This window comes from Oncorhynchus mykiss, chromosome 19 (genome assembly GCF_013265735.2).
Source record: "Oncorhynchus mykiss isolate Arlee chromosome 19, USDA_OmykA_1.1, whole genome shotgun sequence".
NCBI lineage: Eukaryota > Metazoa > Chordata > Actinopteri > Salmoniformes > Salmonidae > Oncorhynchus > Oncorhynchus mykiss.
This window is the reverse complement of record NC_048583.1, coordinates 48,696,998-48,722,959: the sequence shown is the minus strand read 5'-3', so window position 1 is coordinate 48,722,959 and position 25,962 is coordinate 48,696,998. Positions and strand designations below refer to the sequence as shown.

The window sequence follows — 25,962 nt, the reverse complement described above, 5'->3', positions numbered from 1 at the left end:
TACCTTATTTACATAAGTATTCAGACCCTTTGCTATGAGACTCGTAATTGAGCTCAGGTGCATCCTGTTTCCATTGATCATCATTGAGATGTTTCTACAACTTAACTGGGGTCTACCTGTGGTAAATTCAATTGATTGGACATGATTTGGAAAGGCACACACCGGACTATATAAGGTCCCACAGTTGACAGTGCATGTCAGTGCAAAAACCAAGCCATGAGGTTGAAGGAATTGTCTGTAGTGCTCTGAGACAGGCTTGTATCGAGGCACAGATCTGGGAAGGGTACCAAAACATTTATGCTGCATTGAAGGTCCTCAAGAACACAGTGGCCTCCATCATTCTTAAAATGGAAGAAATCCTTCTTAGACCTGGCTGCCTGGTCAAACTGAGCAATCGGGGGAAAGGGCCTTGGTCAGGGAGGTGACCAAGTACCCGATGGTCACTCTGACAGAGCTCCAGAGTTCCTCTTTGGAGATGGGAGAACCTTCCAGAAGGACAACCATCTCTGCAGCACTCCACCAATCAGGCCTTTATGGTAGAGTGGCCAGACGGAAGCCACTCCTCAGTAAATGGCATGACAGCTCGCTTGGAGTTTGCCAAGAGGCACCTAAAGGTGGTCTGGTCTGATGAAACCAAGGTTGAACTCTTTGATCTGAATGCCAAGCGTCACACCTGGCAGCATCATGCTGTGTGAATGTTTTCAGCAGCAAGGACTGGGAGGCTAGTCAGGTTTGAGGGAAAGATGAACGGAGCAAAGTACAGAGAGATCGAAAATCTCTGGAGAGACCTGCGACCTGAGAGACCAGAAAACCAGAGACCAGAGAAACTCCCCAACCAACCTTACAACGCTTGAGAGGACCTACAGAGAAACTCCACAAATACAGGTGTGCCAAGCTTGTAGCGTCATACACAAGAAGACTCAAGGCTGTAATCGCTGCCAAAGGTACTTCAACAATGTACTGATTAAAGCGTCTGAATACTTTTCTAAACATTTCTAAAAACAATTTAATCCATTTTAGAATAAGGCTGTAACGTAAAAAGAGAACATGATCATATTTAATTTTCCTGTCGCTTGTCTTCCTCTGTAGCATCATAGTCTATAAGAGCAGCCAGAGATCCAAGAAGGTCCGTCTACAACATTTCTTCACCCCAGACAAGTCTACCGTGACCAGCCTGGTACACAAGAAGCAGTGTTTATACACTGGCCTAGTGAACGGCTCAGTCACCATCTACTCCAGAGCACAAGGTGAGGCCTGTTCTGAAGACTGTCTGTCTGTCTCAACAGTTTATTTTTGTTACGTTAAATTTAAATAGGTATACTATACAATGGTACTAGCTAAATTGGCTTAACTGAACACAAAATCTGAATTTATTTGAATTAATAGGTGCGTTTGTTTTATATCCAGGTAGGCGTTCTGTGTTTATTTGAAATGGTCAGAAAAAGAGAACTTTTGCTTGCTACTGTGCATTCAGTCCAACCAATAAACTTGAAAAGAGGAACAGATTCAGCCATTCAGCCTCTCCTGACCTTTTCTCAGTTGAGGGGAAATGGTGTGTTATTAGGTTGCTGGGCAGACAGAGAGGCTGTTAAGTGTGTGTGTTGACCCAGTCCCTGTGGCTTCCAGGTTGAATCACCAGTGTGTCCAGTGTATTAACTCTGCTCCAAGGCCTGGGCCTCCCTCTCTCTCTGAGGCTGGCTGGCTGTACGAGGTCTCACAACGGTCTGTTGCCATTGAGCCTGGCCTGGTTGCCTGGGAGATGTCGCTAATCTACTAGTTAGTGCTGACCTATTTAATATCCTAACAGAGCTAGCACACTGTCAGACACACAGTACTAGCTCTCTCCCCTGCTCTTTCGTTCCCTTTCTCTCTCTCTGCCAGTGCTTGTCTGAGTCTCTTTCTCTCTCATAGTATGAAAACACTTGTTTTTGAAGGAGTAAAGTGCATTTAGTGACCGCAACATGACCACATTTAAGACATGATGGTGAGAGGCTACCATTGCCAAGAGCTAGCTATGTTGTTAATTAATTACACCATCTGCATCGGTATGACACGCAGCTTTCCGAGTCTCATCATGACTCATCGCTCTAGGAAAGTTATTGATGTTTTAAAACCAGAATCAGAGAAAAAATTAGGATACACTGTAGTTATCCATTTTCTCAGTGCCTTGAAGATCTGTCTGTCTCCATGTTGGTGTTGGTGCCTGCTCGGCATCACACTGGTTCTCTGTGGTCCCAGTTGGTCATTTCCAGCTGTTCAGTTCAGAGATAATTAAATGCCTGGTGGTTTTATTCTTACATTTCCCAGCTAAGTCACCATCAGAGTATTAATTTACATATCTGGATGTTTTAAGATGGAAAAGTGTAGAAAATCCCTGTTCCAAATCCAGGTTGAGGTAATCTGCATTCCGTCCAACAACCGTGCAGGCAGTATCATATCATGCTCTGTGAGAGAGGGGTAGAGGATAGAGGGATAGAAGATATACCTGTATCTGCTAGACGGAAAAGTAAGAAGGGAAAGTATTCTCCTGATCCTCAGCCAGCTCAGTAAAGCCTGGAAGGGGATGTTGCAATGCTATCTGTCTCTGTTTAACAGAATGGCACTGTTTTCATGTAACTTCTTTACGCTAAACATCAGATGCTGATTCCTTTGTTCTCCATGCAGCAGATTATTGTGCAATTCAATGGACTTGTCGGGATATATCAGGAATATTGCCTTTGGTTTGACTGAATGGATAGTCCGAGTTGGTGACAGCCCTGTCCTCAGCTATTTTTAGTCTCCCTTAATGCTGTCGCTGAGAGAAGAGATGGAGATACACTGTAGTTATGAATGCCCATTTTAAAGTGTTATTTCATTTGCATACTTGTTCTTCTACATGAGTGACAGAAAAGTGTTTGTGTCCCAGCTCAAGCTTGAAATGATGAATCATCCTAGCTTCAGTGGTGAAACCTGTGCATCTACGTCCTAGCTATTGCTCTTCCAGTGCTTTTGTCAGATTGAGTGGGCTCACAGACGCTATAAGCATTTACACTGAGTGTAAAAAACATTAGGAACACTTTCCTAATATTTAGTTGCACCCCCTTTTGTCCTCAGAACAGCCTCAATTTGTCAGGGCATGGACTCTACAGGGTGTTGAAAGCGTTCCACAGGGATGCTGCCCCATGTTGATTCCAATGCTTCCCACAGTTGTGTCATGTTGGCTGGATGTCCTTTGGGTGGTGGACCATGGTGAACACTGCATTGCAGTTCTTGACACACTCAAACCTGGGCGCCAGGCACCTACCCCGTTCAAAGGCTCTTAAATCTTTTGTCTTGCCTATTCACCCTCTGAATGGCACACATACACAATCAATGTCTCAAATGTCTCACTGGTTTAAAAATCATTCTTTAACCTGTCTCCTCCCCTTCATCTACACTGATTTGAAGTGGATTTAACAGGTGACATCACCTGGATTTACCTGGTCAGTCTATGTCATGGAATATTTGTTCCTAAGGTTTTGTACACTGTGTATATTAGGATCCCATTTCCATTTGAAAAGAACAGCAGCAGAGCAGAACCAGAAGAAGAAGAAGAAGAACCAGAAGTAACCCCCGAGTATAAGCCTACATATAAAACTGTCATTTCAGTCATGAAATGTGTTTTGAAAAATAAATCCTTTCACATTGATAATGCCATCATCATTAGGTCAGTGGAAAGACATAGTAATACAGCAAAATGACACCGCATGGTCGAGTTACAAAGCTGCAGACTCATATAGTACAGATGAAGTCGAAGTTTACATACACTTAGGTTGGAGTCATTAAAACTTGTTTTTCAACCACTCCACACATTTCTTGTTATTAACTATAGTTTTGGCAAGTCGGTTAGGACATCTACTTGGTGCATGACACAAGTCATTTTTCCAACAATTGTTTACAGACAGATTATTTCACTTATAATTCACTGTATCACAATTCCAGTGGGTCAGATGTTTACATACATTAAGTTGACTGTGCCTTTAAACAGCTTGGAAAATTCACAAAAATTACGTCATGATTAAGGCCTACCTTCAAACTCAGTGCCTCTTCGCTTGACATCATGGGAAAATCTAAAGAAATCAGCCAGAAATCAGCCAGAACCAGAAATCAGTGAAATGTCCTCTGGTCTGATGAAACAAAAATAGAACTGTTTGGCCATAATGACCATCGTTTTGTTTGGAGGAAAAAGGGGGAGGCTTCCAAGCTGAAGAACACCATCCCAACCGTGAAGAGCAGGGGTGGCAGCATCATGTTGTGGGGATGCTTTGCTGCAGGAGGGACTGGTGCACTTCACAAAATAGATGGCATCATGAGGTAGGAATATTATGTGGATGTATTGAAGCAACATCTCAAGACATCAGTCAGGAAGTTAAAGCTTGGTTCGCAAATGGGTCTTCCAAATGGACAATGACCCCAAGCATACTTCCAAAGTTGTGGCAAAATGGCTTAAGGACAACAAAGTCAAGGTATTGAAGTGGCCATCACAAAGCCCTGACCTCAATCCTATAGAAAATTTGCTGGCAGAACTGAAAAAGTGTGTGCGAGCAAGGAGGCCTACAAACCTGACTCAGTTACACCAGCTCTGTCAGGAGGAATGGGCCAAAATTCACCCAACTTATTGTGGGAAGCTTGTGGAAGGCTACCTGAAACATTTGACCCAAGTTAAACAATTTAAAGGCAATGCTACCAAATACTAATTGAGTGTATGTAAACTTCTGACCCACTGGGAATGTGATGAAAGAAATAAAAGCCTAAATAAATCATTATTCTGACATTTCACATTCTTAAAATAAAGTGGTGATCCTAACTGACCTAAGACAGGGAATTTGTACTAGGATTAAATGTCAGGAATTGTGAAAAACTTAGTTGAAATGTACTTGGCTAAGGTGTATGTAAACTTCCGACTTCAACTGTATATGGCACTATCTGTATTGCCACAGTTCCACAGCTTGAGTTCCACATGTTTAGCCCTGCTGGGACTGTACCCTGCCTGCCTGTGGCAGAGTGATTGTGGTAGGTGTTGTCACACTGCAGTAGGCACAGCCCTATCTGAACCCCCAGCCAGCCCTATTCTGCAGTAGGCACAGCCCTATCTGAACCCCCAGCCAGCCCTATTCTGCACACTTGTTCTTCTCATTGTATATGTGTGTGAAGGGCTCAGCATAGACTGCACTGCATGCCACCACCATCCAGTCAGGGAATAAGGACATGGCATGAAACATCTTTGCCTACTGTATATTATGTTGACATTGTTGTTATCATAGTGCAAGGTTTCATGTTATCATAGTGCGAGGTTTCATGTTATCGTAGTGCGAGGTTTCGTGTTACCGTGGTGCGAGGTTTCGTGTTACCGTGGTGCGAGGTTTCATGTTACCGTGGTGCGAGGTTTCGTGTTACCGTGGTGCGAGGTTTCGTGTTACCGTGGTGCGAGGTTTCATGCCTTAAACTCTTTGTCTTTTTGTTATCTTTTTGGCAGCATGTCTTTCAGTATGGGATGTGTGTGTGTGTGTGTGTGTGTGTGTGTGTGTGTGTGTGTGTGTGTGTATATATATTCTGACACACACACATACTGCAGTCTGATTGGATGTTCCTAAGAAGTCATATTGACATAATGGAATGTGAAAGAATTGGTTTTGTTGACACGCTGCAGCCGAGGAGAGGAAGATTACGTAAGGCTGACTGGGAGGGAGAAGGATGTTTAAACACATGCAGTTTCAGTCCTGTACACTTTAGCATTTCTCTCTCAATTGCTCTGTCCTCGTGCACGCGCACACACACACACACACACACACACACACACACACACACACACACACACACACACACACACACACACACACACACACAGGGATTATTACACAAAGTAGTATCTTTAATCCACCCTAGCCCCTTACTTCCCTCTTTAATCCACCCTAGCCCCTTACTTCCCTAGTAATTACTATACCCCAGAATGAGTCTCCCCACTCCTCCCTGTATGGCTCCGCACCTTTCAATAGCTGCCTTTGTCAGTTCCCTTAAACAAACACAATTGGTGAGTCCTCTGATGTTTCCTGTAGTAGATTGGCTCTGGAGGAAATTAACTCCTTATTTAGAGTACTTCAGAGCTCCTTGAATATGGTTTAAGGATTTAATCCTACAATTTCTCTCTACACTTTTGTGTTTGTAACAGTATAGCTTCTGTCCCTCGCCTCGAACCAGGGACCCTCTGCACACATCTACAACTGCCTCCCACAAAGCATCGTTACCCATCGCTCCACAAAAGCCGCCTCCCTTGCAGAGCAAGGGGAACAACTACTTCAAGGTCCCAGAGCGAGTGACGTCACCGATTGAAACGCTATTAGCACGCACCCCGCTAACTAGCTAGCCATTTCACATCGGTTACATGTTCTTGATCTGTTGCAATCGGGTTCTAAACTTAGGGAGAAAGATGAACGTTGCAGAGAAATGTGTTGGCTGTATTTATAATGTACCCAGTGTGGGTTGTTCAGTTCCCAGTGTTGGGTTTTCAGAGGTGTCTCCTGGGCTCTGTAGCAGTAAGCAGGCAGCAGTATGTAGGAGGTGTGTGGGTTGGCTCTACAGACGACTAACGACTCTCAGTCCATCTATATTAATTGTGAAACCTGTGAAATCATCAATGGTCTCTCCAGCATTATTATGAGGATCAGAAATGCAGAGGACATTTTAGAGGGGTTTTCTGCAGCTAATGCATGCATAATCTGAATGACCATATCTAACAAATACATTAATATTCTTGCATAGTGATAGTTGATTCACTTTAGTTTTTGGTTCTTCCAGATTCGTAGTGATCTGCCACTGTATAGCGCTTGTAGTAGATGTGTATGAAATGTATGCGTATGCTTGTGTTTCAGATGGCTCGTGGAATCCAGACTCTCCTAAGGTGCTGAAGCTGGGGGTTCTGCCAGTGAAGGCCATACTAGCTGTGGAGGAACATGTCTGGGCTTCCTCTGGAGGACAAGTCTTCATCATCAGCACTACCACACACACTGTGGAGGTATCTAACCCATCTCTAGCTCATCTCTTTATCCCACTGGATCCCTGCCCCCCTCTTTGTCTCATAACCTTTGATCTGGAAGATGGGTCCCATGAATATATATATACACACACACACACACACACACACGTCAGAGGTACTGTATCTTTCCCATCTATAATATCTTATAAATGGCCAATTTCACAGTCAAACGGATTTAGCTGATTCGATCACTCATCTATAGAATTTGTTGGTTTTTCCCCTGCACGCTTGCGTTCAGTTTGTTCTGTTTCCCAAATATGTCTGTTACATAGGCAAGGAGACACTTGTTTTTCATTACACAGAAAGTCAACCAAGTCAGTTTTTTTTTTTACATCCATTGGGAATGACAACAATTCCTCTCTCAATTTGAATAATCTTTCCGACACTCCCCTCTAACCACCAAGCCTCGGTGTGAAATAGAACATTGTCATGCTCTGATCCCATATCTCTACCTACATTGCATTCGGAAAGTATTCAGACCCCTTGACTTTTTCCACATTTTGTTACGTTACAGGCCTATTCTAAAATGGATTCAATTGTTTTCCCCCTCATCAATCTACACACAATATCCCATAATGACAAAGCTAAAACAGGTTTTTAGACATTTTTGAAAATGTGCTAAAAATGAAAAACAGATATCATATTTACATACTGTAAGTATTCAGACCCTTTACTCAGTATTTTGTTAAAGCACCTTTGGCAGCGATTACAGCTGCAAGTCTTCTTGGGTATGACGCTACAAGCTTGGCACACCTGTATTTGGGGAGTTTCTCCCATTCTTCTCTGCAGATCCTCTCAAGCTCTGTCAGGTTGGATGGGGAGCGTCGCTGCACAGCTATTTTCAGGTCTCTCCAGAGATGTTAGATCGGGTTCAAGTCTGCTCCTGCTGGGCAATTCAAGGACATTCCCAGACTTGTCCCGAAGCCACTCCTGTGTTGTCTTGGCTGTGTGCTTAGGGTCGTTGTCCTGTTGGACAAGATCCTGAGATCCTGAGCAGGTTTTCATCAAGGATCTCTCTGTACTTTGCACTGTTATTATTTTCCTCGATCCTGATTAGTCTCCCATTCCCTGCCTCTAAACAACATCCCCACCACCATGCTTCACCGTAGGGATTCAGGCCAAAGAGTTCAATCTTGGTTTCATCAGAGAATCATGTTTATCTTGGTCTCCAAGCGGGCTGTCATGTGCCTTTAACTGAGGAGTGGCTTCTGTCTGGCCACTCTACCATAAAGGCCTGATGGTGGAGTGCTGCAGAGAGGGTTCTCCCACTTACTTTTTACATTTATTTAACCTTTTATTTGACTAGGCAAGTCAGGTAAGAACATGGGTGGGCGTATAACGCAAACGTTTAGCAACCCAAAGGCTGCGAGTTCAAACCTCATCACGGACAACTTCAGCATTTTAGCTAATTAGCAACTTCTCAACTACTTAGCATGTTAGCTAACCATTCCCTAACCCTAACCTTAACCCAACTCCTAAACCTAACCCTAACCTTAATAAACCCTAACCCCTAGCCTAGCTAACGTTAGCCAGCTAACTAACGTTAACCACTTGGCTAGAATTCATAACATATCATATGTTTTGCAAATTCGTAACATATAGAACGTTTTTCAAATTTGTAATGCGTAAAATATCATCCGAAATGGGTGATGGACATCCACAAATTAATACATACCATACGAAACATAACAAATCATACTACTGTTGAAGTCGAAAGTTAACAGACACCTTAGCCAAATACAATTAAACTCAGTTTTTCACAATTCCTGACATTTAATCCTTGTAAAAATGTCCTGTCTTAGGAGAAATGAAAGCTGGATCGCCACTTTATTTTAAGAATGTGAAATGTCAGAATAATAGTAGAGAGAATTATTTATTTCAGCTTTTCTTTCTTTCAACACATTCCCAGTGGGTCAGAAGTTTACATACACTCAATTAGGATTTGGTAGCATTGCCTTTAAATTGTTTAACTTGGGTTAAACGTTTCGGGTAGCCTTCATCAAGCTTCCCACAATAAGTTGGGTGAATTTTGGCCCATTTCTTCTGACAGAGCTGGTGTAACTGAGTCAGGTTTTCACACACGCCTTTTCAGTTCTGCCAACCAATGTTCTATAGCATTGAGGTCAGGGCTTTATGATGGCCACTTCAATACCTTGACTTTGTTGTCCTTAAGCTATTTTGCCACAACTTTGGAAGTATGCTTGGGGTCATTGTCCATTTTGGAAGACCCATTTGCGACCGAGCTTTAACTTCCTGACTGATGTCTTGATGTTGCTTCAATATATCCACATAATTTTCCTATCTTATGATGCCATCTATTTTGTGAAGTGTACCAGTCCCACCTGCAGCAAAGCAACCCCACAACATGATGCTACCACCCCGTTATTCACAGTTGGAATGGTGTTCTTCGGCTTGCAAGCCTCCCCCTTTTTCCTCCAAACATAATGATGGTCATTATGGCCAAACAGTTCTATTTTTGTTTCATCAGACCAGAGGACATTTCTCCAAAAAGTACGATGTTTGTCCCCATGTGCAGTTGCAAACCGTAGTCTGGCTTTTTTATGGTGGTTTTGTAGTGTCTTCTTCCTTGCTGAGCGGCCTTTATTATGTCGATATAGAACAAATTTTACTGTGGATATAGATACTTTTGTACCCGTTTCCTCCAGCATCTTCACAAGGTCCTTTGCTGTTGTTCTGGGATTGATTTTTACTTTTCACACCAAAGTACGTTCATCTCTAGGAGACAGAATGCATCTCCTTCCTGAGGGGTATGACAGCTGCGTGGTCCCATGGTGTTTATAGTTGCGTACTATTGTTTGTACAGATGAACGTGGTACCTTCAGGAATTTGGAAATTGCTCCCAAGGATGACCAGACTTGTGAAGGTCTACAATTTTTTTTCTGAGGTCTTGGCTTACTTCTTGATTTTCCCATGATGTCAAGCAAAGAGGCACTGATTTTGAAGGTAGGCCTTGAAATACATCCACAGGAACACCTCCATTTGACTCAAATGATGTCAATTAACCTATCAGAAGCTTCTAAAGTCCTGACACAATTTCTGTGGATTTTCCAAAGCTGTTTAAAGGCACAGTCAACTTAATCTATGTAAACTTCTGACCAACTGGAATTGTGATGCAGTGAATTAGATGTGAAATACTCTGTCTGTAAACAATTGTTGGTAAAATGACATTTGTGGAGTGGTTGAAAAACGAGTTTTAATGACTCCAACCTAAATGTATGTAAACTTCCGACTTCTATTGTAAGTGTCTCGAATTTACATGGAACAAAAATATAAAGGCAACATGTAAAGTGTTGGTCTTATGTTTCACGAGTTAAAATAGAAATCCCAGAAATGTTCCATACAAAAAGCTTATTGGTCTCATTTTCTGCACCATTGTTTTTTTTACATTTCTGTTAGTAAATATTTATCTTATGCCAAGATAATCCATCAACCTGACAGGTGTGGCATATCAAGAAGCTGATTAAACAGCATGATCATTACACAGGTGCACCTAAAAGGCCACTTCAAAATGTGCAGTTTTGTCACACAACACAATGTCACAGATGTCTCAAGTTTGGAGGCAGCATGCAATTGGCATGCTGACTGCAGGAATGTCCAGCAGAGCAGTTGCAAGAGAATTGAATGTTCATTTCTCTACCATAAGCTGCCTCCAACGTTGTTTTAGACAATTTGACAGTACGACCAACCGGCCACACAGCTTCGGGCCACAGGCAACCACGCCAGCCCAGGATCTTCACATCCGGCTTCTTCACCTGCGGGATCGTCTGAGTGGGGGTGGGGTATTCCTGTCTGTAATAAAGCCCTTTTGTGGGGGGAAACTCATTCTGATTGGCTGGGCCTGGCTCCCCAGTGGGTGGTCCTGGCTCCCCAGTGGGTGGTCCTGGCTCCCCAGTGGGTAGTCCTGGCTCCCCAGTGGGTGGTCCTGGCTCCCCAGTGGGTGGTCCTGGCTCCCCAGTGGGTGGTCCTGGCTCCCCAGTGGGTGGTCCTGGCTCCCCAGTGGGTGGTCCTGGCTCCCCAGTGGGTAGTCCTGGCTCCCCAGTGGGTGGTCCTGGCTCCCCAGTGGGTGGTCCTGGCTCCCCAGTGGGTGGTCCTGGCTCCCCAGTGAGTGGTCCTGGCTCCCCAGTGGGTGGTCCTGGCTCCCCAGTGGGTAGTCCTGGCTCCCCAGTGGGTGGTCCTGGCTCCCCAGTGGGTGGTCCTGGCTGCCAAGTGTGTTATGTCCTTATTTGAACTGTGACTCAGTAAAAACGTAGAAATTGTTGCATGTTGCGTTTATATTTTTGTTCAGTATAAATACAGAATAATACGAAATGCTCTGAGACGAGGTTGAGTTTTCCGTGTTTCTAGGTAACTAATTGTGTTTGGCCCAATATCTGTGATGTCACCTGCACTTGGCTTGGCTCTTGTTTAATTATGTTAGAGAGGTATAGTGGAACCTGCGAGAGGTCTCTCTTGCTCCTTGTCCCCCTCGGTTCCTCTCCCCAGGACCGGAGCGTTTGTGGGGATCCCTATCTGTCCCACCACAGTCCGGTTCACCAGCACCTGCTGCACGTCCTGGAATAGCAACGCTCCGCTTTCCCTCCAGCATGCAGTGACTCATAATCCCGTTAGCATCATTAACCTCATTACGGGATTAACTGCCTGTCTTTCCCCAAGGCTTACACCCTGGAACCTACATGGGAAAAGAGTGTTGGAGAGAGAGTGGTGGATAGAGAGGGAGTGATGGAGAGAGAGAAAGAGTGGTGGATAGAGAGGGCCTGATGGAGAGAGAGAGAGTGGTGCATAGAGGGAGTGATGGAGAGAGAGAAAGAGTGGTGGAGAGAGAGGGAGTGATGGAGAGAGAGAGAGTGGTGCATAGAGGGAGTGATGGAGAGAGAGAAAGAGTGGTGAGAGAGAGGGAGTGATGGAGAGAGAGAGAGTGGTGCATAGAGGGAGTGATGGAGAGAGAGGGAGTGGTGTATAGAGAGGGAGTGATGGAGAGAGAGAGTGGTGCATAGAGGGAGTGATGGAGAGAGAGAAAGAGTGGTGGAGAGAGAGGGAGTGATGGAGAGAGAGAGAGTGGTGGATAGAGAGGGAGTGATGGAGAGAGAGAGAGTGGTGGATAGAGAGGGAGTGATGGAGAGAGAGAGAGTGGTGCATAGAGGGAGTGATGGAGAGAGAGAGTGGTGGATAGAGAGGGAGTGATAGAGAGAGAGTGGTGGATAGAGAGGGAGTGATGGAGAGAGAGAAAGAGTGGTGGATAGAGAGGGAGTGATGGAGAGGGAGAGAGTGGTGGATAGAGAGTGGTGCATAGAAGGAGTGATGGAGAGAGAGAAAGAGTGGTGGATAGAGAGGGAGTGTTGAGAGAGAGAGGGGCAGACAAAAAGGGAAAGAGTGGGAGAGACTAAGGTGAAGAGGAAGAAGACAGATGGGTAGAGGGGCAGGAGGGATGGAGAGACTAAGGTGAAGAGGAAGAAGACAGATGGGTAGAGAGGCAGAAGGGATGGAGAGACAAACAAAGAAAGGGGTCAGATGTCAGAGAAGGTTAAAGGTCACCTGGAAGGTTCAAGTTTACGTAGGTTCACTCATACCCTACCTGAACTTGTTGTTGTCACTACTGGAACCCTGCTGTGAGGCCATGAATGGACTGACTTCTTGGCCAAGTAGAGTTTCTCTTCATTAACAGGGTTGAGGAGGGAGATCCCATGCCACACAGCTGATGCCTGTAGTAAAAGTCCCTCTCAGGTACTGGGCTGAGAAAATCACAGTGAAATGACTTAAAACAACAATATCCACGATATATATTCTTTCTGACTGATACCATTAGAACAGAGACAGGGAATGTTGACCTAAAATGCCCTCAGTCATATTTGGCTTCGTAATAAGGAAAACAAAGGAGAGGCAGGTCAAACTGTGAGAAGCAGACACCACTTTCCTCAGAGTTCATGTTTTGACTAAGGCTGATGTCGCTATTGTGCCCAACAATTCCGCAAATCAAAACATTATTTCCACCTCTCTGACATTTACGATTATGACACTTGGAGTAACATGGTAGATAATTCAAAACATTCCCTACATAAGAGTCAGTAATGAGGTGGATGTTAACGTACAGTACATGGCTCAGCCTCTTAGCAGGCGTACTGTCAGTGTGTCAGTGTGCTGTCACAGCTCAGACCGAACAGTGCAGATGATCTCCTGTCTGTTCCCCACCCTCTGTAACCACTGAGAACGTTGTATAGTACCTTATGGCCGCTCCTTAGTGATGTGTACATATACTGTCACGTAAAAAGGCATTTCCTGATCATAAGCTCACGATAAACCCTTTGATTTGAGATTGTTACAGAACATGTTTCTGATTGGTGGCTCAGTAGGGTTTGTTTCCCACTACTCTAAAGACAAAGTGGTGTACATGCTAATGTTTACTCTCAAAGCAATTGAAGAACTGAGCGATTCAGTATATAATATCCCCTCTTCTTGTCTTCCTCTCTTCCCCCTGTCAGAGGCAGCTGGAGGCCCACCAGGAGGAGGGCATGGTGGTATCCCACATGGTGGTGGCTGGGGTGGGTATCTGGATAGCCTTCAGCTCTGGGTCCACCCTCAGACTGTTCCACACGGAGACGCTGGAGGATCTACAGGACATCAACATCGCTACACCTGTACACAACATACTGGCTGGTAAGATACATGACAACATTACCATACCTGTACACAACATACTGGCTGGTAAGATACATGACAACATTACCACACCTGTACACAACATACTGGCTGGTAAGATACATGATAACATTACCACACCTGTACACAACATACTGGCTGGTAAGATACATGACAACATTACCATACCTGTACACAACATACTGGCTGGTAAGATACATGACAACATTACCATACCTGTACACAACATACTGGCTGGTAAGATACATGATAACATTACCACACCTGTACACAACATACTGGCTGGTAAGATACATGACAACATTACCACACCTGTACACAACATACTGGCTGGTAAGATACATGACAACATTACCACACCTGTACACAACATACTGGCTGGTAAGATACATGACAACATTACCACACCTGTACACAACATACTGGCTGGTAAGATACATGACAACATTACCATACCTGTACACAACATACTGGCTGGTAAGATACATGATAACATTACCACACCTGTACACAACATACTGGCTGGTAAGATACATGATAACATTACCACACCTGTACACAACATACTGGCTGTATAGATGCATGATAACATTACCATACCTGTACACAACACACTGGCTGGTAAGATACATGATAACATTACCATACCTGTACACAACATACTGGCTGGTAAGACATCATTATCATGTCACACTTGTATGTATCTTACAGCACTGTCAACACAAGGTATGAACAAGTTCACTGCTTTACACAATATAGTCTAGTATGAGAGACATTTTTGCCAGCTCTAAAAACACATTTTCTCTAACATAGTAGATCATAGCATCCTAAAAAAATACCCACTCTACACCACCCACCACACACTCAAAGGTGAACCTCACCTTCAGGATATCAGTATACAGCAGCACTGTTTCCATCCTCCAGTACTGTGATTTATAATACAGACGCAGTCTTTTCAACTCTGTTTGCACAAACCACCTGTACCCATGTCATTTTGTTCTCTTTGTGTCCTCCAAAGTCATTGATTGGATCCTTATGGTGGACTGGCAATTAACAGGTAATTTTTTTGCAAGAACAGAGCAGTCCTCTGAAAGTAGAAATGGATCACATTTGACAGTCAGTCGTCAGGTCGTCATGTACTTGAGTGTGTTTTTCTCCAAAGTCACTGAGCCAGGCAGCCCTTTGATATATCTGTAATAAGATCACAGTCATGGTGTGTGCATAGATACAGTGCATTCAGAAAGTATTCAGACCCCTTGACTTTTTCCACATTTTGTTACGTTACAGCCTTATTCTAAAATTGATTAAATAAATAAAAATTCTCATCAATCTACACACAATTCCCCATAATGACAAAGAGAAAACAGGTTTTTCAAAAATGTTGCTAATTTATTGCAAATAAAATACAGAAATACCTTATTGACATAAGTATTCAGACCCTTTGCTATGTGTCTCAAAATTGAGCTCAGGTGCATCCTGTTTCCATTGATCATCCTTGAGATGTTTCAACAACTTGATTGGAGTCCACCTTTGGTCAATTCAATTAATTGGAGATCATTTGGAAAGGCACACACCTGTCTATATAAGGTCCCACAGTTGACAGTGCATGTCAGAGCAAAAACCAAGCCATGAGGTCAAAGGAATTGTCCAATTAGCTCTGAGACAGGATTGTGTCGAGGCACAGATCTGGGGCAGGGTATCAAAAAATGTCTGCAGCATTGAAGGTCCTCAAGAACACAGTGGCCTCCATCATTCTTAAAATGGAAGAAATCCTTTTTAGACCTGGCTGCCTGGTCAAACTGAGCAATCGGGGGAAAGGGCCTTGGTCAGGGAGGTGACCAAGTACCCGATGGTCACTCTGACAGAGCTCCAGAGTTCCTCTGTGGAGATGGGCGAACCGTCCAGAAGGACAACCATCTCTACAGCACTCCACCAATAAGGCATTTATGGTAGAGTGGCCAGACGGAAGCCACTCCTCAGTAAAAGGTACATGACAGCTCGCTTGGAGTTTTCCAAATGCACCTAAAGGACTCTGACCATGAAACAAGATTCTCTGGTCTGATGAACCCAAGATTGAACTCTTTGGCCTGAATGCCAAGCATCATGTCTGGAGGAAACCTGGCATCATCGCTACGGTGAAGCATTGTGGTGGCAGCATCATGCTGTGTGCATGTTTTTTATCGGCAGGGACTGGGAGACTAGTCAGGATCGGGGGAAAGATGAATGGAGCAAAGTACAGAGAGATCCTTGATGAAAACCTGCTCCAGAGCGCTCAGGACCTCAGACTGGGGTGACGGTTCATCTTACAACAGGACAACGACCCTAAGCACACAGCCAAGACAATGCAGGAGTGGCTTTGGGACAAGTCTCTGGATGTCTTTGAGTGGCCCAACCAGAGCCCTGACTTGAATCCGATCGGACATCTCTGGAGAGAACTGAAAATAGCTGTGCAGCGACGCTCCACATACAACCTGACAGAGCTTGAGATGATATGCAATGATATGCAAGAATGGGTGAATGATATGCAGAGAAGAATGGGGGAAACTCCCCAAATACATGTGTGCCAAGCTTGTAGCATCCTTCCCAAGAAGACTCGAGGCTGTAATCACTACCAAAACTTCAACAAAGTACCGAGTAAAGGGTCTGAATAATCCAGTTATTTTTATTTTTTATATATATACATTTGCAAAAATGTCTAAAAACCTGTTTTTGCTTTGTCATTATGGGGTATTGTGTGTAGATTGATGAGAGGAAAAAAACATTTAATGCATTTTAGAATAAGGCTGTTACGTAACAAAATGTGGAAAAGGTCAAGAGTTTTTCTCGTTCCGACTAGCAAATGAACGCGGCAAAATGTTAAGCAATCTGTGTGACAACTTCTGTTTGACGTCATTGGTAGTAAAGCTCGCCTCAATCACCACGACGGGTCAAATAGTTGGGAATGTAATAATCAAACAGACCAGAGTCTGAGGATCTTCATCATAGACAGCTGTGTTGTGAATAGTGAGTGTTCTATAGAGGACTAGTCATGATCTCTCTTCTATCTGTAGCTGGTCTTTAATATTACTACAACAGCTCCATTTTTTAAATGAGACTTTTGGGGGTTGATCCTGTATATTGTCAGTTGCAGCTGTTAGCCTGCTATAATCAGTTCTACTGTAGTAAATGGAATACTGTCCAGCCAGCCTTGTTGTTTTAAGGTTTTGGGAGGTTTGTCCTGTGATGTTGTCATGAAGGGTTTATATCCAGCTAGTTACAGTTGTCCACTTTACCTCTCTGACCCTGTACAGTATTTTGAAGATACCGTCCAGTCGACTGTTTAGATTTCAATTTGAATTATTTCAAGCTGGACTCTGCCATGGATAAATTGTTTTTACAGTGTGTGTGTGTGTGTGTGTGTGTGTGTTTTGTGGTCACCAGTAATGACTAGCCTACAGGAACACATCACAGTCTCCTTTTAAAAGTGTAATAAACAGTGCTATCATTATCTGAGTTCTGCCCATTGTTTATAAGCCCTAGACTGTGTGTACATAGTGGAGTATTTTAGTGGCCTCGTCCATTATTACCATAAGGTTTTGTACTTTGCTCTCTCCAGATGCACCCCTACATACTGTGGGAACAAACTACAGGAACACAGACAGACAGACTGACTACATACTATTTGTGTATTTAGAGGGTTTCAGAAGTCCGACAGAGAGCTGTGAGACAATGTGTGTTTAAGTGAACTAGTTTTCTCAGCAGTCTTTAGTGTCTATTGCCGACCTCCTGCAATCTGGCTTGTGTCAGGAAACCTATAAAATACTTACTAGCCACAACAAAGTACAACACATGGGAGTTCCATAATATTTGATAACTAATTTAAGCAGTCTAATGTAATGTATTGCATTACAGCAAGGGACATCATAATTTGCCTGACAACTCAAACTGAATTTTTCCTCTGATCTATCGTTCGCTACATACTTCAGTCTGAGACTGCCATCATTTAAGTTGTTTGTGTTGATGTCAAAATGAAGGGGTGTTGTACAGAACAAAGTCATCAGCGATTGGATAATCTCTAACCAATCAGAGGATCACAGCAAAAAATAATTTTTGAAACGCTGCTTTACCCACATGTGTTCTGGCTCTGGCCCAACCCATTGGTTTATGGGACCAATCGGACAGTCTAGAATGGATTTTCATTCTAGAAATCGCCGGGGAGTTACTCGGATCCAGACTCATTGCGGAGAAGAAAATAACTTCCATGGGCTAGAGCAATGAGTTTGGGTAGCCAGGCAACACCATTGTATCATGGCTTCGTTGCACAGTAAACCTTACTAAATCTTGGCATATGTCCCATCATGCATGCTTTAGTTGCATATTCAATAGTGCTTCAATATTTGAATAGGCAATTTAGTCAAGTCTTGAATAAACCTAAGGGATCACTTTGTGGTTGTTTGTGGAAAAGCAAGAGTACACTTTCATTCAGCACAGCATGCTTTGAATGTCCAGTCAGTAACTTACCCTACACCTAGCCTTCTGAGAAACTCAGCCCAACCAGTTCTGAGGTTGAGCAGTAGAATGGCTTTTAACAGAGATGTGAATGATAAGCCTGTCTGGATGACTTATTTACTTAATAAGAGGCATCAACCACAGAGGAAGTTTCTCTGAACGAGAGACCTTGGACCAGCGACTTTAAATACTTCCTCCTCTAGGCCAAGGCTGTGTGCACATCACATTACGGTCTGACTTCCTCTGATAACAGCGATGGGTTAATGTCCTATCTACAGTATCTCTCTGTCATGGGACTCTGTTTTCCTTCTATCATCTCTTCCAGTGGACCATTCAACTGATCCAACCCCCGCTGTATCACCCTCACCTGGTTCTCTTCAACCACGGTCTAAACTGGCGGTCTAAACTGGCGGCCTGCACTGGCTAAACATGTGCATGTGATTTGTCAGGGCAAGTTCAGATTTCTCTCCGTTGAGGGAGTTGTATTGTTTGCCCCTGCAAGCCTGGGTTTGGCTTTCCACAATGTTCCACCTTGGCACTTATTTAGTTGTTGGCAGCTGCTGTCAGATTGATTGACTAGGCCAGAGAATGTGCTGTTTCTGCAGAGCCTGCTGACTGTAGTGCCATTCAAGCTGTTTGGCTGAAAGAAGATGGGACGATCAATACCTGTTTAGAGTGGAGGGTGATGGATGCAGTGACTTTATATTCTCTGCATCGCTACATTCTTGAGATACTTGAGTAGTATTGTTCAGGCTAAAGAGGTGACTCCAGATGTACCCCGACATACTGTGGCAACAAACTACAGGAACACAGACAGAATAACTACATACTATTTGTGTATTTAGGGGGTTTCAGAAATCCAGCAGAGAGCTGTGAGAATGTGTTGATTAGTTTTGTCTGAGACCCTATTGCAGACCTCAGGAAACACAGGTTCAGACAAGGGGTTCACAGTTGCCGGAGGGGGTTCACAGTGGCCGGAGAGGGTTCACAGTTGATGGCATAGAATTGAGAGTGATTGAGTGTGAAATGTTCTCAGTGTTCAAGGTGGGGTTGTTCTTCTACTCATGCTAGCTCATGTTGGAACGATTCCTTGTAAATCCTTTGATTGCACTGAGGAATTTCTCACAGATATTTTGCAAAACTGTGGTCTCTTTGGCTGTAATTCGGTTTTAGTTATGTCCAATTGAATTTCACAGTGATTATTCAAACACATGCTTTGGTGATTACTTACAGTACCTCCTCTGCCCTTCCTTAACCCTTTACCGAGTTGGGTTTGGTTGATTTTTAATTTGGAAAAACGTTCTGAAAACCTTCCAAAAACCACCCTCCAAATACAGTTTGTTCTCACACTGTGTCTTTGATGTTCTCTAGACCAGTGTTTCCCAACTCTGGTCCTCAAGAACCCCTGGCCCCAACAGCACACATTTTTGTTGTGGCCCCGGACAAAAATACCTGATTCAACTTGTCAAGGGCTTGACGATTAGTTGCCAAGTAGAATCGGGTGTGCTTGTCCGGGGCCACAACAAAAAAATATGTACTGTTGGGGGTACTTTAGGACCGGAGTTTGCGAACACTGCCCAACACTCTTCTAAAAAAAAGTGTTCCAAAAGGGTTCTTCGGCTTTCCACATAGGATAACCCTTTTTGGTTCCAGGCAGAGCCCTTTTGGGTTCCATATAGAACCCTCTGTAGAAAGGAACCCAAAAGCGTTCTACCTGGAACCAAAAAGGGTTCTTAAAAATGGTTCTCCATTTGGGACAGCCGAAGAACCCTTTTAGGTTCTACATAAGAGTGTAGAAGATGTGAGTGCAGGAGAGGAGTGTCCAAATCGGTGGCTTTGTCTGGCCTGACCTAAATACCCAGCCATGTGGACACTAATAGGGATAAACATGCAGAGCCAGGAAACAACACCTCCAGCCCCTTCATCACCACGTTGGCCCTGGGACTGCCTGGAGACAGAGGCCTGGAGACAGAGGCCTGGAGACAGAGGCCTGGAGACAGAGGCCTGGAGACAGAGGCCTGGAGACAGAGAGAGACTGTAGTGCTGTAGCCTCTCTGTCTCTGGTTCCAGACTTTGGTCTGATATGAACCATCTCTTAGTGAGATAGGATCAGCGTTTTATATCTAACCCACCCTACTGCTAGTGTAATATCAGTGTAGTGTACTGTAGGTTGTATGTTTTTTATCTGAACCCCCTGCTGTAATTCAACTTGCTAGTTGTGGGGGATAATTGCAGATCAAAGCAGACCTCTGGTGTGGGATCTGGAACAGGCCCGGGCCGTGTTGATGCTGGTTCAGGTTTATTTTGGTTTGGCCTATGGGTGGAAACTTCAAATATTATGAAAGGAGAATGTTGAGAAATGCACCCCAGTGTGTGTGTTTCTGGTAACCGGGGGCCCTCATTACAAGCACATGTGCGGCGATGGGTTATGCTGCTCTGTTCTCTGCTGGGTGAGTAGCACTGTAGACTCAGGACTGATGTTCCTCAGAGGGGTGATCTCTGGAGGAGTTAGGGGTCGGACAGAGAGATCAGCGGCTGATTTGGCCAAAGCCCTGGGGGAGGGAGAGGATTTAGCTGCGCAGCTCTTACTGCAGTGTATGATGGGTAATGCCACACTCAACTGGAGCCTTGACAGACTTTCTCAAGCAGTCATACCATACTCCGTCCGTTATCACGGTTTTGTCAAAATGCATTTGCATTAACAATTATTGGCATTTAACATGTTAAGGGTATTCTGGACATTTTCTGTTCACTCTTTGCAATGCTGCTTGTTGCCATAGTAATGCTTATTGAGGATGATGTTAACAAGTACCAAGTTCCACACAAGTCACTAAATGTTCACTAGACAACACAATTTATCACGTCCTCTAAAGGGTGCTGTTAGCTTAACAATTACTGCGTTTACAGTATCAAGTGATATTTCATACTGAATTTATTTGTGACGAGGAAGACCGGACACACACAGCCCTTTCTGTCCCAGCCTGCATCAGGCTTTCTGAATAGAACCACAGTTGCTTGCTTAATTATGACATTACGGTTCACTCATTCTCGATTTACATAACACTTTTGTGTTTGTTTGTTTGACCCAAAGCGGACTATAATGGTGGTCTTTTTGGTGAAAAGAGCTGTTATTATTTTTGCTCCTCTTTCGGTTGCCCTGGAGACCATTGGCTGTTAAGTGTTATTGCTGTAGTAACCTCCCCACACACTAAGCAGAAATACCTCCCTCCCTGTTACTGTCCCTCGGCTCGCTGGAAGGGGCACATTAACTGTGTTCATTCTCATTTATAGGAGACTTCTGAATGTAAATACCTACCCTACTCCTACTGTGTTAAGCTTGACCCCAGAAATCATTAAGCTCAACCATTAACTATCAACCTTTTTTTCATAACTTGAAAAAGCCCACTGTTCAAAACGTTTTGTGCAATACTGTAGCCCCCTGGATTACTGCTCCAAACTGCTCTCTACAACAGAATTTAACACAAACTCTGCAGAATCAGTATTGATGTGTTGGTTCTATTCTGTCCATAGGGAACCAGAGGGTCTCAGTCAGCAGTCTGCTGGTGTGCCATGGTCTGCTGCTGGTGGGGACCAACCTGGGGGTGACAGTGGCCCTCTCTGTCCCCAGACTACAGGGAATCCCCAAGGTCACAGGTGGGTGCATCTTCCCTGAAGATTATTCCAGATTATCTAAAAATCCCAATGAGGAATTGTATGGCAAACCATCCATTTGCTGTCATAGTTTTGGGGTAAAGGAAGGGATTTGGGTACCAAGTGCATTAAGGACTTTATCAATGTAACTGGAGCACAACATGGGTTAATGGGCCTCAGTGATTATCATTCAGGTCCCAGCTGCCTTGATATTTTAGTGGCGCCTTTCTCACAATGATACTGTCTTTTAATTGATATGACTCAAAGCTAGTTTCCATGTGCCTCTGGTCTACGGAATTCTTAGTCTCTGGAGGCTACTGCCAAAAGTGGGCAATTTGAAACACATATGTAGTTACTAACAGTATTTTCCAGTAAATTTATACTGTATATGGAGTAATGTGTGTCTGGATATTTGGCTGTCGTAGGACGGGGCATGGTATCCTTCCACGCCCACCATGGCCCAGTGAAGTTCCTCACCATGGCAGCCGCAGTGTGCAACCGGCCCTCTGGCAACCCAGGCAGCAGCCTACCTAGCCAGCCAGGAGGCCCCAAGGACGGGGAGAAGGCCCAGGCCTCCCCACCTCCAACCCCAGGCTCCACACCCACTCTAGCTCCCACCCGGGGCCGGGGAGTGTGGCTAGGGGAGGCAGGCTGCACTTCCATGGCCCTCCAGGACTCCCTGTCCTCCTCCTGTGGCTCCCTGGCTCTGTCCCAGGGCTCTCTGGAGCACGGGCTCGAGGACGGGGCCATCTATGACCTGGTCAATGATCCGGCCCACCACCAGAGGGGCAGGAGGGTCCAGAAGGTGGACGTCAGCTCTCTACTGGTGGTTTCAGGGGGGCTGGGTCACCACAGGGTCAACAGGAAGACCAAACAGTCCCGTCAGGAGGAGACGGTGTCCAACATCATGGTGTGGCAGATCCCTCTACTCAACATGTGAGAGAGACCAGAGAGTAGAGACTAACTAGTACAGTGTAACAAGGTGAGTGGGGCCATAGTCACTGTAGTATTCAATAGTGTTAATGGTTTAATAACCATAATCCTGTCATGTCTCCCCATAATCCTCCTCATTCTCTTATTCTCTCACCTTCTCCCCAAAGACTGAGGATGCTGCAGTTCCTACTTGATATCAGTGACACTTGACTCAGTGACACTCCAAAGGATATCCATTAATTCCCATGGTTGTCTGGACTTTGGGATCAATCAACTCAACTATGTGTCTTATAATGAGAAATACTCCAGAGGGCATCACATGAATAATAGCAAGAGTTTCTGATATCTCCTACCCAGTGACCTTCTGTTCATGTGGGACATTCCTATTGGGTAATGGGTACAAATGGATCAATACACTTTAACCACTTAATAATGGCACCTGACTTGAATCCAATGAAGAGAACCTGAATATGTAGAAAAACCACTGAAATGTCCCTAATGTCATTCATATTATGTCATTTTGAGAGAGGACCGATGAAATGTTCTTGTTATAACATGGCTAATATTTTGTGTGACTGATCACCAGAGTGTTGATGGCACAATAATTGTATCCGGGCTAATCACATAGATAGACATCAGACATTCCCATTTTCCTACGTAGACAGAATTTGAGGAAAGCCAGGCAACAATGTCTACTCCGACACTTCCACTGTTAGGAACAGGCATTATTTGGGGCCAAAGCCTTCTCATGATCATATCCATTGGCCGGGCTATGTTCTATGAATTGGGTCTGTTAATAGATATGTTTACTTGTTTGTTATTGGGTCAGGGAGAGATCATTTGTCCGCAATGGTGCCCATATTTCATTGGTACACTGACGCTTAAAGTGTGCTTATGTTGTCATCAGGTGGCTATGGAGGGTGAGTGGTTGTTGATATGAGGTATGATGGGACTTCCTGGCTGGCCAGGTTTCCAGTAGATCCTAAATGGAGGGAGAGTCTCTAACTGTTATCAGATGAAAATAAGGGGTTGTTACTTGCTCAAATACATGTATTGTCACTAAAGGATATTTAAAAAATGTATCTAAAGCTTTATACTTTTGTGCCATTTTGTATGTACTTCTGTTGTGTATATTAACACTATACATGTTTTATTCAGCAGCTTTGTGTATGATTTATTTCATGTATGCATGCTCAGCCTGCTCACTTTATTTCAACCAGAACGTTGCACTAGTTCAAATATGCTACCAGTAATGTATAGCCTCTGGTATTTGGTCCAATACCAAGCTCTAAGAACAACTCTCCACACTTACCAACAAGCACTACACAGCTGATTCAAATAACCAACTCATCAAGCTTTGATTATTTGAATCCGCTGTATGTCAAGCTAGGGTAAAGAATTGGAATGCCAACTACGAGCTAGGTGCAATCGCTCAACATCAGTGCCCAACCTCACTAATGCTCTTGTGGCTGAATGGAAGCAAGTCCCCGCAGCAATGTTCCAGCATCTAGTGGAAAGCCTTCCCAGAAGAGTGGAGGCTGTTGTAGCAGCAAAGGGGGGACCAACTCCATATTAATGTCCATGATTTTAGAATTAGATGTTTGATAAGCAGGTGTCCACATACTTCTGGTCATGTAGTGTACGTACAGTGCCTTCATAAAGTATTCACACCCCTTGACTTTTTCCACATTTTGTGTTACAGCCTGAATTTAAAATGGATTTAGATTTAGTGTCATTGTCCTACACACAATAACCCATAATGTCAATGCGGAATAATGTTTTTAGTCATTTTTATAAATTCATAAAAAATGTAAAGCTGAAATGTCTTAAGTCAATAAGTATTCAACCTCTTTGTTATGGCAAGCCTAAATAAATTCAGGAGTAAAACTCTGTGTGCAATAAGGGTTTAACATGGTTTTTGAATGACTACATAATCTCTGTGCCCCAGACATAAAATTATCTGTAAGGTCCCTCAGTCGAGCGGTGAATTTCAAACACAGATTCAACCACAAAGACCAGGGAGGTTTTCTAATGCCTCACAAAGAAGGGCACCTATTGGTAGAGCCAGGCCCAATCGCTCAACATCAGTGCCCAACCTCACTAATGCTTTTGTGGCTGAATGGAAGCAAGTTCCCGCACCAATGTTCCAACATCTAGTGGAAAGCCTTTGCAGAAGACATTGAATATCCCTTTGAGCATGGTGAAGTTATAAATTACACTTTGGATGATGTATCAATACACCCAGTCACTACAAAGATACGGGCGTCCTTCCTGACTCAGTTGCTGTAGAAGAAAGAAAGGTACCTTGGGTACCACTCTTTGTATTTTCAAGAATGGGGGTGGGTGCATCATGTCATGGGTATACTTGTCCTTGCTAAGGACTAAGGAGTTTTTTTTTTTTACGATAAAAAGAAACAGAATACAGCTAAGCACAGGCCAAATCCTAGAGGAAAACATGCTTCAGTTTGCTTTCCAACAGACACTGGGAGACATTCACCATTCAGCAAGACAATACCCTACATAAGACCAGTTAATCCATTGTTCCCTGGGCGCCGAAGACGTGGATGTCAATTAAGGCAACCGCCTGCACCTCTCAGAGGGGTTGGGTTAAATGTGGAAGACAAATTTAATTTGAATGCATTCAGTTGTACAACTGACTAGGTATCCCCCTTTCCTTTCCCAAATATACACTGAGTGCACTAAACATTAGGAACAGAGTCCAAATATTGAGTTGCACCCCTTTTGCCCTCAGAACAGCCTCAATTCGTCAGGGCATGGAGGACAAGGTGTTGAAAGCGTTCCACAGGGATGCTGGCCCATGGTGACTCCAATGCTTCCCACAGTTGTTTCAAGTTGGCTGGATGTACTTTGGGTGGTGGACCATACTTGATACACTTGGGAAACTGTTGAGCATGAAAAACCCAGCAGTGTTGCAGTTCTTGACACACTCAAACTGGTGCGCCTGGCAACTTCTACCATACCCCGTTCAAAGGCAATTCAATCTTTTGTCTTGCCCATTCACCCTCTGAATGTTACATGTTCACATTCTGTCTCAATTGTCTCAAGGCTTAAATTCCTTCCTTTAACCTTTCCTCCCCTTCATCTACACTGATCAGTCACATCAATTAGGGATCATAGCTTTCACCTGGATTCACCTGGTCAAG

The 25,962-nt window shown here is 44.0% G+C and overlaps 1 protein-coding gene across 2 annotated transcripts in view; it reads left to right on the top strand.

The window, feature by feature from the left end:
• The window catches only part of LOC110498373 (rho guanine nucleotide exchange factor 10), an 80,448-nt gene extending 56,492 nt beyond the window's left edge, over positions 1-23,956 (top strand). For both annotated transcript variants that reach the window (XM_036954986.1, XM_036954985.1), the window contains 6 exons: positions 1,090-1,247; positions 6,888-7,030; positions 13,549-13,723; positions 21,746-21,868; positions 22,291-22,847; positions 22,966-23,956. In XM_036954986.1, the coding sequence (XP_036810881.1) occupies positions 1,090-1,247; positions 6,888-7,030; positions 13,549-13,723; positions 21,746-21,868; positions 22,291-22,805 (1,114 nt within the window). In that variant the 3' untranslated portion in view covers positions 22,806-22,847; positions 22,966-23,956. The remainder of the gene's footprint in view (positions 1-1,089; positions 1,248-6,887; positions 7,031-13,548; positions 13,724-21,745; positions 21,869-22,290; positions 22,848-22,965) is intronic.
• The last annotated feature ends 2,006 nt before the right edge of the window (positions 23,957-25,962 follow it).